This window comes from Oncorhynchus gorbuscha, linkage group LG16 (assembly GCF_021184085.1).
Source record: "Oncorhynchus gorbuscha isolate QuinsamMale2020 ecotype Even-year linkage group LG16, OgorEven_v1.0, whole genome shotgun sequence".
Classification (NCBI taxonomy): Eukaryota; Metazoa; Chordata; class Actinopteri; order Salmoniformes; family Salmonidae; genus Oncorhynchus; species Oncorhynchus gorbuscha.
The window spans coordinates 52,675,498-52,695,455 of record NC_060188.1 but is presented as its reverse complement, the minus strand read 5'-3'; the positions used below and the strand labels follow the sequence as shown (position 1 = coordinate 52,695,455).

Genomic DNA, 19,958 nt, shown 5'->3' with positions numbered 1-19,958 from the left:
GTATTTGTGAAATAGTGCCCATCCAGCACAGATGATAATGCATACCCGTGACACATATTCTGCATATGCTTACAGTCACCAACATTTGTTCCATGAAATAATGTTGTATGGAATATCCCGTTTGATCTTTTCCTGCCTCACAAGCCTCAGCCGCGACCCATATGCCAACCTCACCGGAGGCTTTGGAAAAGGGCTTGCTTTTATGGTCTATTAAAAGTGTCATGCTTCAGAGAGTTTGAATAAACAGTGGACAGACAAATGCATTAATTGGTAGCAGTGACTGACATGAAAATGGAACAAAGTAACCACTTATTATTATTGATAGGTGCAATGATTGGCGTATCACGAAAGTTGGACTTTTTAATACAGTGCTAGGGTCCAATCATCTCCCAAATATTCCGTTTTAAGGCGTTAAATAGCAAAGCCTTTTCGTAAACCTACCTTGACGTCCCGTGCGTTACTCTGACAAACCGTATCCAACCATACACTATCCAACCATATGTCGGTAGTATATTTTCCTGACCAATAATATGCATGATTCTGAATAGAGGCGGGGTAAGAAACAACTTGAGCAAAGTAGTTAGGTTGTTAGAAAGTTAATGGCTAGGGGGAAAGAGATTCTCTTCTCGATTCAGGAGTTGCTGGATTTTTCTGAAGTATAAACATAATTACTAAAATAGCAACAACCCCAAAGAAAGTTTAAGACAATATTGAGTTAATTAGAATACAAAATACTAAGGGAAGTATGCAGGATGCAGTAGCCGGGGCGGCAATGCTGACGGACGGCTTCGAGGACGAGATTGACTCGGTGACTCCGCGATCCTCTGGAATGGGGCTTGGAACCACACCAGGAGCCAGACTCGGGGGCCTAGGGATTGGTGTCGGTGGAAAGAAAGTCCGCTTATTTGGAGAGGCTGGTGGGCCTGCAGCTGACAGGCTTGATTTCAAACTCGCTGCGGCCGCCGTGCTTTCCTCCGGCCCCGGATCTGGCAGCGACGAAGTATCTGAGGTAAGCCACTAATGCTAGCTAAACCCAGCGAAACTGAGCAAGAAGATTCATGTTAGTCAACGTTCCCTACGAAAAGCCCGTTCGTTTCGACGATATTTTTTAACCCTCCTTCATTTCTTCTATCAACTAAAATAGTATCAGTCAGATGTATTGTATGTTGGCTGATAGTTTGCAAAGTCTATTGGCTAGCAAGCTTGCGACATGTTTTGTTTTTTGACATGATATGAGCAATATTTTGGCGGAGGCTTCGATCTAGGCCTAACGTAGTATTGTGGCAGTACACACACAGCGCCATCAACTGCTAGCTAACTAGCTAGCAAATGATTGAAATGTAGCTAGCTAAGATCAGGTACATGTTTGTTAGTCTGTTTGTCAAACTAGCCAATTGTTTTGAACAGGTAGGTGAAGACAAGTCGTTCTAGCTCCTGTTAGATATAATAACTGGCATGCAATCATACATCCGCTTATTCACTGTCACCCCAGTTGTCTATTTAGTCCTAACGTTAGCTGGCTAGGCACATTTTCCCTCCTCTCAGAATAGCACGCTAAGTAGTTACAGTAACAAGTCCTCATGACTTAACACGTAGTTTTATACATTTTTACAGGTACTTCGCTATGGTTGATGGCACACTTGCCAAACTCAACACAGCCTGATATGTTTCCTACAAGCTTGATGTTGAGCTGTCAGTGAAGATGTTAACGCGAGTGGTGGTGATGCAACATCTCATCCAGTAACTTCAAGGGTTAGAAATGTCCCAGTGATCAAATCAAACGTGACATTTTAGAGTTAGCAAATTATTTTCTCTACCTATTCTGGTCTCTAACCATTTTCATGTTATTGTTTAGGTTTTGTAATTAAAATAACGAATCTCATATGTATGATCAATGAATGTAAAACATTTATTTGTATGTTCAAGGCAACACACTCGCACATTGGAATGTGGGTACCTTTTCATGTGATGAGCAAAAATGAACTACAGAATTGCAATAATTTTTGATTTGTGTACACTTAATAATACTTTTGTCTGTTTATTTGACCTATTTCACACTTGTACAAGTGTGTGCTATATGCATGTGTTAATTTGATTTTTTTTTTGTTTGTTTGTTGCATATTCCAACTCTTCATGAGACACCCTCGGAGAGTGGGGTCACGGCCAGGGTCAGCCATTATCAACGGTGATCCTGGAGCAATTAGGGTTAAGTTACTTGCTCAAGGGTTGTGACTTGAGGGAGTACAGCCATGACTGGAAGTGGCTTCTCGTAGCATGTTAGGAGAGCATTTTAGCTAACCTAAACTGTTTTCCTAACTTGCCACGTTAATTATCCTAACATGCTGCGTAAATTGTCCTAACCTGCTACGAAAAAGTAACTTCTGGTCGTAGCTGTACTCCCTCAAGTCAGAACCTTGCTCAAGGGCACATCAAATGCTATCCTCTCCTGTTATTGGTAATGGTTAGGAATAAGCATCTTGCGGGTATGGTCTTTTTTTGCCCCTAATTTTGTCACATCCTTATTCTCAATTAATTCAGGATAATCCGTAATCATGGTAGCAGCCACTTTAATGTAGAAGAATTTAGAAACATATTATATTCATATAAAAGTGACTCAAAAATGACAGTACATTATTTACCATTCATTTCTATTGGGTACAAAATAATTTGAAACACAGCAAATGCATCCAAAAAGTTTGTAGTCACAAGCTTTATTTAGTCATTGTGTGGTAGAAATATATGACCAAATGCTAAACATTTGACTACTTTAATACACCGGCCTTCAAGTTTATTTGTCCAAATAATTTTGGTTCCCTATAATGGCGGGGACTATGTACAAAAAGTGCTGTGATTTCTAAAAGGTTTACCCCATATGAATGCTCTCAAGTTGACAGTCTGCACTTTAACCTCATAGCAGGGTCCAATGGTAACTTTTTTTCTCACTGGCCCATTCAGGCCAGCTAGCCAAAAATATTCTGGCTGGATCAGAAATTCTACATGGGGTAATTTGTAAATGCATTAGGGTCATGCAGGGCCTAGGTTTACATGCTTTATACACTGCTCAAAAAAAGTAAAGGGAACACTTAAACAACACAATGTAACTCCAAATCAATCACACTTCTGTGAAATCAAACTGTCCACTTAGGAAGCAACACTGATTGACAATACATTTCACATGCTGTTGTGCAAATGGAATAGACAACAGGTGGAAATTATAGGCAAGTAGCAAGACATCCCCAATAAAGGAGTGGTTCTGAAGGTGGGGACCACTAACCACTTCTCAGTTCCTATGCTTCCTGGCTGATGTTTTGATCACTTTTGAATGCTGGCGGTGCTTTCACTCTAGTGGTAGCATGAGACGGAGTCTACAACCCACACAAGTGGCTCAGGTATAGTGCAGCTCATCCAGGATGGCACATCAATGCGAGCTGTGGCAAGAAGGTTTGCTGTGACTCAGCGTAGTGTCCAGAGCATGGAGGCGCTACCAGGAGACAGGCCAGTACATCACGAGATGTGGAGGAGGCCGTAGGAGGGCAACAACCCAGCAGCAGGACCACTACCTCCGCCTTTGTGCAATGAGGAGCACTGCCAGAGCCCTGCAAAATGACCTCCAGCAGGCCACATATGTGCATGTGTCTGCTCAAACGGTCAAAAACAGACTCCGTGAGGGTGGTATGAGGGCCGATGTCCACAGGTGGGGGTTGTGCTTACAGCCCAACACCGTGCAGGACGTTTGGCATTTGCCAGAGAACACCAAGATTGGCAAATTCGCCACTGGCGCCCTGTGGTCTTCACAGATGAAAGCAGGTTCACACTGAGCACATGTGACAGTCTGGAGACTCCTTGGAGAACGTTCTGCTGCCTGCAACATCCTCCAGCATGACCGGTTTGGCGGTGGCTCAGTCATGGTGTTGGGTGGTATGTCTTTGGGGGGCGCACAGCCCTCCATGTGCTCGCCAGAGGTAGCCTGACTGCCATTAGGTACCGAGATGAGATCCTCAGACCCCTGGTGAGACCATATGCTGGTACGGTTGGCCCTGGGTTCCTCCTAATGCCAGACGATGCTAGACCTCACGTGGCTGGAGTGTGTCAGCAGTTCCTGCAAGAGGAAGGCATTGATGCTATGGACAGGCCCGCCCGTTCCCAAGACCTGAATCCAATTGAGCACATCTGGGACATCATGTCTCGCTCCATCCACCAACGCCACGTTGCACCACACTGTCCAGGAGTTGGTGGATGCTTTAGTCCAGGTCTGGGAGGAGATCCCTCAGGAGACCATCCGCCACCTCATCAGGAGCATGCCCAGGCGTTGTAGGGAGGTCATACAGGCATGTGGAGGCCAAACACACTACTGAACCTCATTTTGACTTGTTTTAAGGACATTACATCAAAGTTGGATCAGCCTGTAGTGTGGTTTTCCACTTTAATTTTGAGTGTGACTCCAAATCCAGACCTCCATGGGTTGTTAAATTTGATTTCCATTGATCATTTTTGTGTGATTTTGTTGTCAGCACATTCAACAATCTAAAGAAGAAGAAAAAAAAGAATATTTCATTCATTCAGATCTAGGATATGTTATTTTAGTGTTCCCTTTATTTTTTTGAGCAGTGTATATATATATATGCTGTTTGGTTATGGTATGTATTAAAAAGCTGTGTAATATAATTTTGCAATATAAGACTATTATTCTTTCAAATGTAATTATATTAATTGCATTCAATGAACTTTTGTTTCTGACGTATGTCAAATTTTTTGAACATCCCAAAATAGGTGGTTGAAAAGTTTATTTCAAAAGAGATATCAATCTGGCTAGGGGCAACAGTATCAACAGTATGTTCAGAATTGAAGGTTTATTTTTGTAAGTCACTTTCCCTATAATAAATAACTCAGCAAGTGGATTGAGTGCTTCTTTTTACTCTAGACAGCTCATGTGGGCTGTGTGAATGCATCAATTCATATACTGCTCGAGTGCTAAAGATGTGAGTTGCGACGAGAGTGGTTGAATTAATGGTCAATCATATTGCTCAAGTACAAATAGCATGACTTTTTTGTGTGTAGTCTTCAATGGCAGACTGCAAATTAGCAGATAAATGTTAAACTGATACGTCAAAATGGGCTGAGTGCTGGCCTGGTCGGGACAGTGACAGACGAGATCCACTAGCCCAACACATGGTTTTACTGGCCCCAGGTCAGCGGGGCATCATTAATGTCAGACCCTGCTCATTCATTGTATCATTTCAAATCCAGTGCTGGAGTACAGAGCCAAAATAACAAAAATGTCATTGTCCAAATATTTTTAGACCTCACTTTATACCCAAAATTACTTTACTAATTTTCCTTTTCTGTATTTTTATATTTCATGCAGGTTCGTTGACTTCTAGTCAGGGAAAACATTTTGAGAAATATTTTTTTTAGTCAGCTTTTAAAGGGTTCAATAATTGACATCATGTATGAAAATAAGTGATGTCAGAACAGGTTACACATCAGGGTTTCTGTTAGCTGGCAATTGCTGACTTTTGTAAACAAAATAATAATTTAAAAAAATAAAAGCTGCTAAATAAAACTGTTGCTGGCCAAAATGACCAGGAGAAAAGAAAATATGTTTGCAAAATAATGTTTTTTAGTCATTGATGTAAATACCAGTTGATGGAAATGCATTTGACTGTCATGCTTATCGGACTATAGTATAATTTGCATAATTCTTTATTTTGTGTGCATTTTCGTTAGTTATCCAACACAACTGTCGCATGCTCTCAGCATACAGATCCTGTTGTGAGCAGTATTTCTCCTGCTCAAACCTCAGCTGATTGCTGCTGGAGTAAAATGTGATTTTTCTAAGCCAATTTATTGTGCAACAATTCTAAATGCAATCGGCGTTAACAGATTTTTTTTTCTCAACTGGTTATTGAAGCGAGCCTCCCATTCAAGTGCAGGCAACCGGCTATCAAGCACATCACGCACCACTTTACAATGTGAGCTGGAGGCAGTATGCAATTTGAAACCATACTTAATTGTTTGAAACCTGAATGTTTTATTTCATATTATGAGTTATGTCTTACCTTGCTTCAAAGTAGCCTATTCACAGAATCCGACCATGGAAACAGGCATTTATTTAATGACTTCATAGTCAGCACGTGAGTTTCAAGTTTGGGGAAGCTTACAATTCATCCTGCCATTTCTACACAGTTATGGTTTTTAGATGTGCATTTTTGTTGAAAGTTTATTTGAATAATAACTTTATCAAAATTATAATCAACTAACTAATTTTAGATCACCAGTCTCTGCCATATGGACACATTGATATACTGGGATCCATTGGCGACTAAAGAAAAGAGCGCATGGAACTCATAGCCTATAGGCCATTACAGCAGTAGGCCTATACAGTGCAAAGTATTCATACCCCTTGACTTATTCCATATGTTGTGTTACAGCCTGAATTCAAAATGTATTTTTCTCACCCATTTACACACTGTCGTTTCTCTTTGCTTATTTGAGCTGTTCTTGCCATAATATGGTCTTTTACTAAATCAAATCTTGTCACATGCACGTACTTAAAAGATGTTATTGCTGGTGTAGCGAAATGCTTGTGTTTTTAGCTCTAACAGTGCAGTAATATCTAACAATTTCACAACAATACACACACCTAAAGGAATGGAATTAAGAATATATACATTTTGGGTGAGCAATGTCAGTGGCATAGACTTAGATACAGTATATACATATGATATGAGTAATGCAAAATATGTAAACATTATTAAAGTGGCCAGTGATTCCAAGTCTGTACATAGGATAGCAGCCTCTAATGTGCTGGTTATGGCCTTTTAACAGTCTGATGGCCTTGAGATAGAAGCTGTTTTTCAGTCTCTCAGTCCCAGCTTTGATGAGAGCCCACAGTCCTTGGTGGCACTGTGTTATTCTAAAAGCGGGCAAAGAAGGTGATTAGCTTGTCTGGAAGCAAGATGTCGGTGTCTGCAACGTGGCTGGTTTTCCCTTTGTATTCCGTGATTGTCTGTAGACCCTGCCACATACGTCTTGTGTCTGAGACTTTGAATTGCTACTCCACTTTGTCTCTATACGGACGTTTTGGCTGTTTGATTGCCTTTACGGAGGAAATAACGACACTGTTTGTATTCTGCCATATTCCCAGTCACCTTGCTCGGTTAAATGCAATGGTTCGCTCTTTCAGTTTTGAGCGAGTGCTGCCATCTATCCACGGTTTCTGGTTGGGGTAGGTTTCAAAAGTCACTTCCTGATTAACTTAGTCACCGTATCAGTATATATGTTATTGTTCTCGGCGGCTACCCAGAACATTTCCCAGTCTGCTTGATCAAAACAATCTTGAAGAGTGGATTCCGATTGGTCAGACCAGCGTTGACTTTTCTTAAGCACGGGTTCTTTTTGTTTGATCGGCCAATATATATATATATATATATATATATATATATATATATATATATATATATATATATATATATATATATATATATATATATATTGGCCGATTAATCGGTAGCAGCTTTTATATATATTTATTTATTTGTAATAATGACAATTACAACAATACTGAATAAACACTTTTTACTTAATACATCAATAAAATCAATTTAGTCTCAAATAAATAATGAAAGATATTTAAATAATGGAAAAACAAAGTGTTGGAGAAGAAAGTAGAAGTGCAATATATGCCATGTAAAAAAGCAAATGTTTAAATTCCTTGCGCAGAACATATGAAAGGTGGTGGTTCCGTTTAACATGATTCTTCAATATTCCCAGGTAAGAAGTTTTAGGACGTAGTTCTTATAGGACTATTTCTCTCTCTACCATTTGTATTTCATATACCTTTTGACTATTGGATGTTCTAGTAGGTACTTTAGTATTGCCAGCCTAATCTCGGGAGTTGATGGGCTTGAAGTCATAAACAGCGCAATGCTTGAAGCACAGCGAAGAGCTGTTGGCAAATGCAGGAAAGTGCTGTTTGAATGAATGCTGACGAGCCTGCTGCTGCCTACCTCCGCTCAGTCAGACAGCTCTTTCAATTATATTATATTCTAATTAAGTCTATGATTTGATAACACACAGAAATACGAGCCTTAGGTCATTAATATGGTAAAATCCGGAAACGATCATTTCGAAAACAAAATTTTAATTCTTTCAGTGAAATACGGAACCGTTCCGTATTTTATCTAACGGGTGGCATCCCTAAGCCTAAATATTGCTGTTACATTGCACAACGTTCAATGTTATAATTATGTACAATTCTGGCAAATGAATTACGGTCTTTGTTAGGAAGAAATGGTCTTCACACAGTTCGCAACGAGCCAGGCAGCCCAAACTGCTGCATATACCCTGACTCTGCTTGCACAGAACGCAAGAGAAGTGACACAATTTCCCTACTTAAAAGAAATTCATGTTAGCAGGCAATATTAACTAAATATGCAGGTTTAAAAATATATACTTGTGTATTGATTTTAAGAAACTGGTGCAATGACCGTGCTTTTTTCGCGAATGCACTTTTTTCGCGAATGCACTTGTTACATCTTCACCCGTTTGGCAAAGTAGGCTGTGATTCGATGATAAATTAAAAGGCACCGCATCGATTATATGCAACACAGGACAAGCTAGATAAACTAGTAATATCACCCACAGTGTGTAGTTAACTAGTGATTATGTTAAGATTGTTTAAAAAAAAATAATATAAGTTTAATGCTAGCTAGCAACTTAACTTGGCTCCTTGCTGCACAGGTAGTCAGCCTGCCACGCAGTCTCCCCGTGGAGTGCAATGTAATCGGCCATAATCAGGGTCCAAAAATGCCGATTACCGATTGTTATGAAAACGTGAAATCGGCCCTAATTAAATCGGCCATTCCGATTAATCGGTCGACCTCTAGTATACGTATCCCGAAACAAAGAAATTCTCAGTCCAAATAAACTTTAATAGAAAGTTAGCAGAAAGCTATCATGGAAAGGACAATACCTGTCTATTTGTGGATTAAGTCACCCTGATTAAATTCTTATGGCTGCCTCCCCGTTAACAGGATAATTGTCATCAACAACCCCTGAAATGCATAACGCCACATTCAAATAATATTACCAAAAATATTTATATTCATGAAATCACAAGTGCAATATAGCAAAACACAGTTTAGCCTTTTGTTAATCCACCTGTCATGTCAGATTTAGAAAAATTGTGCAAGTTCTCCCACTTAAAAAGATGAGGCCTGTAATTTTCATCATAGGTACACTTCAACTATGACAGACAAAATGAGAAAAAAAATCCAGAAAATCACATTGTAGGATTTTTAATTAATTAATTTGCAAATTATGGTGGAAAATAAGTATGCACACATATTTAGAACACACTAGAAGCACAAGCATTTCGCTACACTTGCATTATCATCTGCTAACCATGTCTGTGACAAATAAAATTCGATTTGATTTGCGTTGAAGTTTTGAGTACTGGACCATGTTAGTGTCCACCCTGAGATTTGAAGGTTGGGACTTCGATCCCTGGCCGAGTCTTACCAAAGATAGTAAATATGGCACCCAGTGCGAGCGTCTCTCTGCTTGGCACTTGGCATTAACAAGATAGTCTGTCGCAGGGCTTTAACTCCATTCTTTTGTCCTTTCCAGGGGGTGTACTTGTACATCAAGCTGACTCACGCTACAGAAACTGACAAACTACTGACTGCAACTACTGCTCTGGTCTGCACCAGTTCTGGTCAGGCTCCTGCTCCTATGAGCTGCTGCGGCTCGCAAAAGGCACCACTCGTGCAAGGCTACTTACTTTGAGTACTGTAGCAGCTCAGCACTGTACTGTATTGTCAGTGTGTGTCTGATGGTCAGGGGTCGACTAGACTATTGGACAGGAAACGTTTAATTACAGAAAGGACCAGTGTTGTGTACAACTGTAGGTTATCACTACAGGCTACAAGTCACTACAAGTTATGTGTACGTTTTTGTGGCCACTGACTTGCAGGCAATCTCTTGTGCGCAGTACTTGTTGTTTTTCATTGTCATAAGGTTCACATGGTGGCGAGTCAGATATTAGATGGCATATGTAAGTACCGGTTACTGCTCGAGCTTAACGTTATGCATTTGTGTACCCAATAGATTGATTGTGTGGGAATGACGCCAATATTTAGACCTTTTTTTGTTATTCTACCATCTTAGAAATTATTGTAACTAATAACCTTAGCAAACATGAGTTTATTGTTGGAATGTCATTGAATGTGACAATGTTGTTTTTCCTCATTGTGCTCCGGCTGAGAGAGGTTCTCAGAAGTGCAGGATAATTTTGTGGAAGAGGGATTTGACTAAGGAAGCTTAGCCAGATTGTTGGGAGCAATGATGTCATGTTTCTTGACAATTATTAATCGTCTTCTATTTAACTCAGCATTCTGTGATTGCTTTTCTCCTTAGCTTTCTCCCTAGCGCCCATTACCCGCAATTACCTTGCAGACTAAGTGTAATATAAGATAACGTAATGTAAGATCATTTACAGGCTCCATCTCTCTGCCGCTCCCTGCATCAGTGTCTCTCTCTTACACACTTGCGCAGACAGACATGCATGGATGAGGTAATGAGTCACTTTTTTGGACGTGGTCTCTTGTCTTGTGCTCTTGTTCAGACACACCCCCTGAGACAGATGCTTCCCTGAGTTGAAGCACAGAGCACAACAGTTCCAGCTGTGAGAAAGAAATACAGTGAGAAATACCCCAGTATGGTTTCAATTATATTCACCAGTTTGATCATTTTTCTCTGAGAGCGACATTCGTGAAAGAAAAATGTGAACCTTCTCTCCTTCCAACTCGGTTCCGTTCATTGGGTCAGTTCTTTTGACCTCTGCTTTTCAGGTCCCTTTGCACCAGGGATGCTTGTTGATATCATGCAGTATATCATGGAGTTGTCGGTTGTTCAGTCTGTAAAGAACATTGTAGGGATAGTGTACGATTGGGTGTGTTTGTGTGAGTAAACCGATTGTGCTACATGAGCGGCTTTCAGTCTGCTGGTATTCGCGTGATCCAACACACAGCTGTGTCACTGAATGGTGACCGTGATGGCTGGGATGTGTTGGCTCTGCCCTCCCCTGTAGACCATGAAATGACAGATGGACAGAGCCAGCCTGCTGGGTGTCCTGTCCAGTGCAGGACGTCCTGCCCTGATGGCCGTTAGGCAGGTGTATGGAGGTCAAGGTCGCAGGGAGGGGAGAGGAAACGCGCTGATCAGTTAATGTAATTCCACCAAGGCTCAGATCCTAAGCACTGTACTGCTCCGTCTCCAGGCAACATGCTCGAGGGGGTGGAGCTTGGGGATTCTTTTTACTGGTGCCCTCATGCCAATTACTTGACTATACCTGCCTGTGTAATCATGAAATGGACCTGCCCATACCTTCCTCAGAATATGCAGAAGCATTTTTTAAATTTTATTTCCAGTGGTCATAAGATCATACAATACTGTATGATAGGAATCACTATTGTAATAACTATTTTTAATTGAGGAGATGGGTTTCTCCCAGCAACTGTATAGGGCAAAATGAGCATCAGCCATCCCTCCATCCCTCCTGTCCTGACTATCTCTTGTATTTCTCCTTGTCTCTAGGTGGAGTCCTTCATATTAGACCAGGAAGACCTGGACAACCCCATGCTAAAGACTGCGTCGGAGCTGCTCCTGTCCAGCGCTGCTGAAGGAGCTGACCTCAGAACAGTGGACCCAGAAACACAAGCCAGACTGGAGGCTCTGTTAGAAGCAGCCGGTACGTATAGTACAGGGCAATTGCTGGCTTTTGACCCCCCCCCGAACGGAAAAGCAGATTAGATAGAATTGTTGCCGGCCAAATTGACCGGGATAAAAAAACGATCCCTTTGCAAAAGAATGCATTTTATTCATTGATGGAAATATCAGTCGATGTAAATGCATTTGACCGCCACGCTTATCGGTCTATAGGTTCATTTTCAAAATTTAGTGGAATTAAATTGGGCTGTGTGTATTCTGTAGAGGTCATGTATCTCAATCATCGCACAGCATACAGAGCCTAATTTGAGTGGAATATCACTTGTCAGATAGCGCTAGAGCTGCTGCGAGAGTGAAAATAGCATTTATACATCCCAAGTCATTGCTCAACAGTTATTAAAGCAATTGCTATTTAAGATGTTTCATATCAGCTGTCTTTTTCTGTCCAGAAACCAAAGGCCCAATCCTAGTCATATTAACAACCCATCCTAGTTGTTGCATCTTTAGATTCGCATCTTTCCCCCCGTTTCTAACAGAGATTTTCCTCTGTCACATATGGAACCGCTCGTATCAGGTGTGCTGTTTAGAACCGTATTTCCCACTAATTGCATGACGTTTTATTTGGCTGCTTCATTTACAGGAGTTGCATGTTCTGTTAAGATGAATTACCATGATCGTAATGTGATTTCTGTCATTCTGAGCACTGTGGTTGGACGTCGTAATGGGTTACGCACCCAATGCATATGGGTCCGGTAAATTTCTCAAATGGCCAGTAAATTAAAATCCTTCCGGACACATTGTCAGGTGCCGCATTTTCCTAACGGAAACCCTGGCATAGTAGCACCACGATCTGACTCCTTCACCTAGATTTATGAATGCTCTTGTTTTTAGACCTGCCCACATTTCGTCCCCTGCCATGCCCACTATGCATTTGAAGTCATGTTGAATTACAAAACCGTTGCATGGTAAGGCTGCCCAGTCATATTCTCGTTATTTTATAGGACTGCTGGTCTTTTTTGATTGTTTGAATGCCGAAACCGGCTTGAATCTCCGCCCAATAGAGTATAAATTTAAGCCTACAATTTTGCTGCAATTTAGTTAGTAGGCCTGTGTCTGGTGCTCGTGTTTCTGTTCCTGCCACTGTGTTGGGACATGACCCTGTAGGTGTGTGGAGTTGGCACGCTGTCAGGGATAAATACCAACACCAAAACAAGATTCTCTGCTACAACATAAACCCCTGCGTATTCTTTTTTTTACTGTGCTTTGCATCCGGTTGTGTTGTGGGTTCTGTAGTTCACCTTGGGAAAAAAATCAAAATTATATGATCAATTACAGTAATCAGTAAAGTTGGGGCGGCAGGTAGCCTAGTGGTTAGAACGTTGGGCCAGTAACCGAAAAGTTGCTGGATCGAGCTGACAAGGTAAAAACCTGTCGTTGTGCCCCTGAACAAGGCAGTTGACCCACTGTTCCGATGCCGTCATTGTGAATAAGAATTTGTTCTTAACTGAAATGCCTAGTTAAATAAAATAAATAAATTAAAGTTGACTGCAGGGTGCTCACAGGCTAAGTGTCACAAGGTAATTATCAGACCGGCCACAACTGTCTCTCTCTGGCCTCAGTTGAGCTAAGCTGAATCAGACCATCGAAGCACTTAACCTTGGTCTGTCTGTATAGAGCCATAGTCATTGCTGCCTCTTTAGAGAAAGAAAAGCTTTCTGAAACAATTAAAGAAGTTAATTGGTCTGATTTGATGTGTATGAAGCTGTGGATGGCACGGTGTGGTGTGCAGATGGTTAGCACGTTAGCTGGTCCCCAGCAAGCCAGCCAGTCAGTCAGTGCATGACGAGCTGGTACAGGCTAGCCCAGCCCATGAGATGAGATGAGATGGGAGGTAGCTAGGCTCTCTGGGACACCACGGGGGAGATTAACATGAACAATGGATTTCCATACAGCAGCAACAGCTCCCATCATGACTCAGCACTGGCCTTTAGTAGACTCTGTTGTTTCCGTATGTGTGTCTGCCTCCTGTCTATCTTTGTGTGTCTGTGTGTATGTGTCTTAGTGATTGTTTGTTCCTGTGTTTTTGTCAGTTCCTCTCTGTGTGGTGTGCGTGTCTGAACTGCTGCACATCTGTGTAACCAACCACGTGGCACGTGCAGTGGTTTTTGCATACCATAGGCAATATTGGGCTCATTCTTCTGTTAAGCCTCAACGTTGGCTGATCACCAGGCTCTGTTCCGTTGATTCAGTGTATGCACACTCTGAGTCATGTGTTCAGTTTCCCCAATTGATAATATCAGAAGCTATTTCTCCAATAGAAATCCCAGATCACACTTGTAGGCGATGTCATGTCGATGTTGGCAAGCTAAGCTCATGTGCAGAAACACGTCATTGGGTCTAGCGGTCATCTCACTCCGAACTGCAGATATGCAGGCCATCAAATCAAAGGCACACCTTCGATACAAAGCTGTTTTTGATGAGAATGAAACATGACATGTTCCACTACTTAAGACATTGGCTCAAATCTAGGTTGTGCCTTTTAGATTTCGAGAAAATGAACAACTAAGGAATAATGTTTCACTTCTAATTGACTTCTCAAACCCTGGCCTGATCTGCTTTGTTTGTTTCGCAAGTGTTCCCAGAAGTCTCGCGCCTCTAGGTATAAAAACTCTGTTTCCTCAACACTGTTCAGCACTTGATAATACAGACAGAATGTGTTCTTTGCACTGTCTTTGAACATGTTGCATGGTTGGAACATGGGCTAACCTATGCCCGTTTTGTGTGTTTTTATTTGGCCCGGCACTAACTGTGGATGCGTTTGTGGTCACTGCGGCTGTGCTGTGAATGCTGGTGACCCTCGATGCACGGCCCTGTGCCTATGAAGGCATTGGTAAACTGTCCACTGCCGATGGTAAAGCCTTTGCAGATCCAGAGGTGCTACGCCGCTTGACGTCGTCCGTGAGCTGTGCGCTGGATGAGGCTGCGGCTGCTCTCACACGCATGAGGGCTGAAAACACACTCAACACCAGCCAGGCAGACAAGTATGTATCTCTTCCTCTCTAGTAGTCTCATACCACAAAGGTGCATCACACCTTATTCTCACACCAGTAGAAAGATGTTCTTGTCTAGGCCATATGTTTTCTTTGTGCTTTCTTAAAGTTAGCGTTTTCCCTCCTCATGAACAGTTGACAATTCCTTAGATGAATACGTAACTGTGCTCGGACTCTGAATAGCTCACATTGATTCATAGACGTTACCTTGTTCTCACAAATTAAATCAATCTTATACTGTTTTACTGAAACACTTTAAGGCACCATATTGAGCCAAATGCAGTTCATGAAATGCATGTACAGCTCTGAGTGAGGCCTTTTTGTTTTCAACTTCGTTGAGTATTAGGTGTGAATTGTGACAGCGCTCTGTAACCTTGTTTTCTGACCTGCTGTTGATTTGCCCTGTGCAGCCACAGTCCCAGTAATTGTAGCAGTCTGGTTATTTTCAGCCGTAGCTTGGCGGAGGCGTGCTCGGACGGGGATGTCAATGCCGTGAGGAAGCTGCTGGATGAGGGGCGGAGCGTCAACGAACACACGGAGGAGGGAGAGAGTCTGCTCTGCCTCGCCTGCTCCGCCGGATACTATGAACTCGCACAGGTAGAGTACACACACACACACACACACACACACACACACACACACACACACACACACACACACACACACACACACACACACACACACACACACACACACACACACACACACACACACACACTTTAAATACTTTATTTCAAGGGTCGTTGACACAAGAAGACAGGAACAAAAAGAACCTTCTCCTCCACATAGCTAGGCTACCCGTAACCGCCAAAACAGAGCAGTACTGAGTCAACTGCCTTGCTCTGGTCTTAGGAAGGCCTGCAGTCTGGAGACCATGTACAGAAAGCCTATGTACGTTGCGGAGACTGCCAAATATCAGTGCCACCAACCTGCATCTTTATCCCAGGTTGTGTAGGAGGGATATGAGAGGCTGGTATTTTAGGAGCATGTCTGCAAAAGCCTGCTCCTATCTAACAGTCGAATGAGCAGCCCACTTCCAGAATCAGTGCCTCCCCCACAGCAACAATCTCTGGCTCATTCGGCATACAAGAAAACACATTATCATCAACATCAAACCAGGCTCCTCTGACACACAACACACTCTCTCATCTTTGTATTTTTAACTACTCATGTAATACTGCTAGCATTGCCCTGCCTTGCTTTTAATCCGTAGTTCCATCTAGTTCTGAAATCCAATACAGTTGTATTCAAATTAGGGCTGACTCCAATTATTTGACTGTTTGGTTGTTAGGCTGCTGTGATGTGTGTGTGTGTGTGTGTGTGTGTGTGTGTGTGTGTGTGTGTGTGTGTGTGTGTGTGTGTGTAAGGCAGTGTGACCAAGAAAAGCGCAAATAAGCAAAGATAAATATTTGGTACCAGTCAAAAGTTTGAACACCTACTCATTCAGGGTTTTTTATTTTTACTATTTTCTTCATTGTAGAATAATAGTGAAGACATCAACTATGAAATAACACATATGGAATCATGTTGTTGTTAGGGTTCGGTCCTTGGCTATTTTGTAAATGACATCGCCAAAGTTGAGGATTGGTAGGATGGTCAGTTTTACAATGGTATGTTTGGCAGTGAAGGATGCTTTGTTGCGAAATAGGAAGCCAATTCTAGATTTAACTTTGGATTGGAGATGTTTGATATGGGTCTGGAAGGAGAGTTTACAGTCTAACCAGACACCTAAGTATTTGTAGTTGTCCACGTATTCTAAGTCAGAGCCGTCCAGAGTAGTGATGTTGGACAGGCGGGTAGGTGCAGGTAGCGATCGGTTGAAGAGCATGCATTTAGTTTTACTTGTATTTAAGAGCAATTGGAGGCAACGGAAGGAGAGTTGTATGGCATTGAAGCTTGACTGGAGGGTTGTTAACAGTGTCCAAAGAAGGGCCAGAAGTATACAGAATATTGTCGTCTGCGTAGAGGTGGATCAGGGACTCACCAGCAGCAAGAGTGACATCATTGATGTATACAGAGAAGAGTCGGTTATAGTGGAATGTCTGACTTGTCTTGTCTCCTACACTCCCCTGCAGAGTTCTGTCTCAGTCACACATTTCTCAGAGGGATCTCTTTATAAGAAGCAGAGAGAGAGAGAGAACTAAATTAAAACCTCATAATGTGTATAAATATATTGTTAATTTGTAGTCTAGGACCCTATAAATGTAAGGAGGGAGGGGTCTTATAACCCCTCCCCTTCTATTAATACAACATCAGCATAATCAATTATTCTAATACATCAGTCATTTGGTACAGCCCCAATCATGACCCCTAGGTGAACCTCTAACATTGTAACCAAAAAAAGAAGTGTTCAACAAATCAAAAAGTTATATTAGAGATTCTTCAAAGCAGCCACCCCTTGCTGTGATGACAGCTTTGCATACTCTTAGCATTATTTCAACCAGCTTCATGAGGAAGTCATCTGGAATGCATTTCAATTAACAGGTGTGCCTTGTTTAAAGTTCATTTGTGGAATTTTTTTCCTTAATGTGTTTAAGCCAATCAGTTGTGTTGTGACAAGGTAGGGGTGGTATACAGAAGATAGCCCTATTTGGTAAAAGGGTCCAAAAGTCCATATTATGGCAAGAACAGCTCCAATAAGCAAAGAGAAACGACAGTCCATTATTACTTTTAAGACATTACGGTCAATCTTTTTGATCACGACATGATTCCATATGTGTTCTAGTTTTGATGTCTTACTCTACAATGTAGAAAATAGTACAGATAAAATCCCTTGAATGAGCAGGTGTCCAAATTTTGATTAACCACGTGACAATGATTTTGAGATGAAGACTTATTATAAATTAATTTAAACTCTTCCTCAAATGTGCATATGAAAACCAACTGGCACTCAGATCGGTAGAAATGGCGAGATAAATTGGCATTCCATATGAGAGTTTGCTGAGTCCTCGTGTAGCCTATTACCGGCCACTTCAGGAGAGTAATATCAGAATCTCTGGAAGCAAGTAGGAGCCAAGGAGGATGGTTGGGACAGGTTTAGTTTTTTCCGGTTATCTTGATCTCTGTATGTCTCTTGAGTCATGTGTCTTATTTCATAAAACAGTGCGCTTAATGCTTCAGACAAGCTCAATGCATATAGTGGATTTTATTCAAACATATATGGTGTCTGTGTATGGAAAATTACAATAGATTGTTTGAAAGAACAGAATAGATCATTAAAATGTTCTACTGCCAACCTGGGGCTTTGTGGTTGTGCCTGGTTATCTGTTGCAAGCACTGATGTTGTCTGTTCTCCTGCAGGTCTTGCTGGCCATGCACGCTAACGTTGAAGATCGGGGCATCAAGGGCGACATCACGCCCCTCATGGCAGCAGCCAGCGGCGGCTACGTAGACATTGTCAAACTTCTCCTGGTACATGGGGCTGATGTCAACGCACAATCCTCCACAGGTAAATACAACAAGTTACATTCGCTCAATCCAGATAGTCTCATACCCTGACTACACCTCTCGCGTCGCGTGCGCTGCAAAATAAATGTATGTTGTTCAATTATTGCACCCACACTGCTCACGCTCGTCAACGAGCGTCTGCGTTGCCAATGGCTAAAATAGAAGTCCTTTCTATTTCTAACGCAGATCGCGCTGCAAGTCCTGCCTCTCCCATCTCCTCTTTGGTTTATAGAAGCAGGTATTCACTTGCCATCTCGTCATTGGTTATACCCACGTGGGTGATTGAAAAACAAACTGTGTTGCCGTTCGTCGTGGTAATACTATGAAAGCTTAGATGCCAATCACCATATAAGTTCAAATATGAAAAAGCCTGCAAGGAGGAGAGATGACTAGAAATGTTTCGGTTGACAGTTATGTGTGGATTAATTGTCAGAGTAGAGGACCTTGTGCATTTCAGGTCAAATAACAACTTCATGTTTATATCCCAGGACAAATTAGCAAGCAACAGCAAGCTAGCTAAATAGGACAAATTAGCTAGCAAGTGCAAGCTAAATTGCCATACATGTTTAATGCTTTTCGACCTGTCCCCAAATTAATGTAATTGGTTCAGAGTTTGTTTTGATATTTTAACCTGTGTCGTCAGGTTAAAGGGACAAAATACATTTATGCACAAAGGGGCTCGCACGCAGCCGGTTTGGGTTCCATGTCATACTTCCCCACCACATGCAGTTATATACATCTGCTGTGAATGTCCACAAACACTAACACTCTGTCCTTGTTCTTGTCAGGTAACACAGCGCTGACGTATGCGTGTGCGGGCGGCTTCCTGGATGTGGTGAAGGTGCTGCTGAAGGAAGGCGCCAACATCGAGGACCACAATGAAAACGGCCACACCCCCCTGATGGAGGCGGCCAGCGCGGGACACGTGGAGGTTGCCCGGGTGCTCCTGGAGTACGGTGCTGGAATCAACACACACTCCAACGAGTTCAAGGAAAGTGCTCTTACGCTGGCCTGCTATAAAGGTACGTCCTGGACAATGAACCCCTTACCCATGCATCAGAGCGATCGGTCTTTGTCTAGATATCCGTGACTGAAGTGATCTAATGTTGTCACGTATGTTGAAAAAGTATGAATGTTAAACAGGAATTGTAATTGTAGGAAAGAAGCACCCAGAGCATTGTTTATCGTTGTTCCTCTTGTTCCCACACACAGGGCACCTGGACATGGTGCGCTTCTTGTTAGAGGCTGGGGCCGACCAAGAGCACAAGACAGACGAGATGCACACAGCACTCATGGAGGCTTGTATGGTGAATAAACACAGACACAGGAACACATTTAGGTTGTGCAGCACGATTAAATTGGAGAAGGTGCAGTATGGCTGTGCACGTTGGTGAGCCCTGTTGTCTCTGCCTCTCTTCAGGATGGGCACGTGGAGGTGGCGCGGCTGCTGTTGGACAGCGGGGCGCAGGTCAACATGCCTGCTGACTCGTTTGAGTCGCCGCTGACGCTGGCGGCCTGTGGGGGGCATGTAGAGCTAGCTGCTCTGCTGATTGAGAGGGGCGCCAACCTGGAGGAGGTTAATGATGAGGGATACACTCCACTCATGGAGGCTGCACGAGAGGGCCACGAGGAGATGGTAGCGCTGCTTTTGGCACAAGGTATGGACTTCTCTCCGTTTGAAACAAACGAGTGCTTTGGTTTAGAGATTTGTTCCTTACTACAGATGTAGGA

At 42.3% G+C, this 19,958-nt stretch overlaps 1 protein-coding gene across 8 annotated transcripts in view; it reads left to right on the top strand.

Annotated features, from left to right (window-relative positions):
- The first annotated feature begins 567 nt into the window (after positions 1–567).
- Positions 568–19,958, top strand: part of LOC123998813 (ankyrin repeat and KH domain-containing protein 1-like) — a 51,396-nt gene continuing 32,005 nt past the window's right edge. For 4 of the 8 annotated variants that reach the window (XM_046303992.1, XM_046303989.1, XM_046303991.1 and 1 more), the window contains exons 1-8: positions 568–1,009; positions 11,599–11,752; positions 14,615–14,771; positions 15,215–15,377; positions 18,081–18,228; positions 19,016–19,249; positions 19,440–19,534; positions 19,648–19,885. In XM_046303992.1, coding sequence (XP_046159948.1) covers positions 746–1,009; positions 11,599–11,752; positions 14,615–14,771; positions 15,215–15,377; positions 18,081–18,228; positions 19,016–19,249; positions 19,440–19,534; positions 19,648–19,885 — 1,453 coding nt within the window. In that variant the 5' untranslated portion in view covers positions 568–745. The remainder of the gene's footprint in view (positions 1,010–11,598; positions 11,753–14,614; positions 14,772–15,214; positions 15,378–18,080; positions 18,229–19,015; positions 19,250–19,439; positions 19,535–19,647; positions 19,886–19,958) is intronic. The other 4 variants (XM_046303995.1, XM_046303990.1, XM_046303994.1 and 1 more) reach the window with 3 other exon arrangements.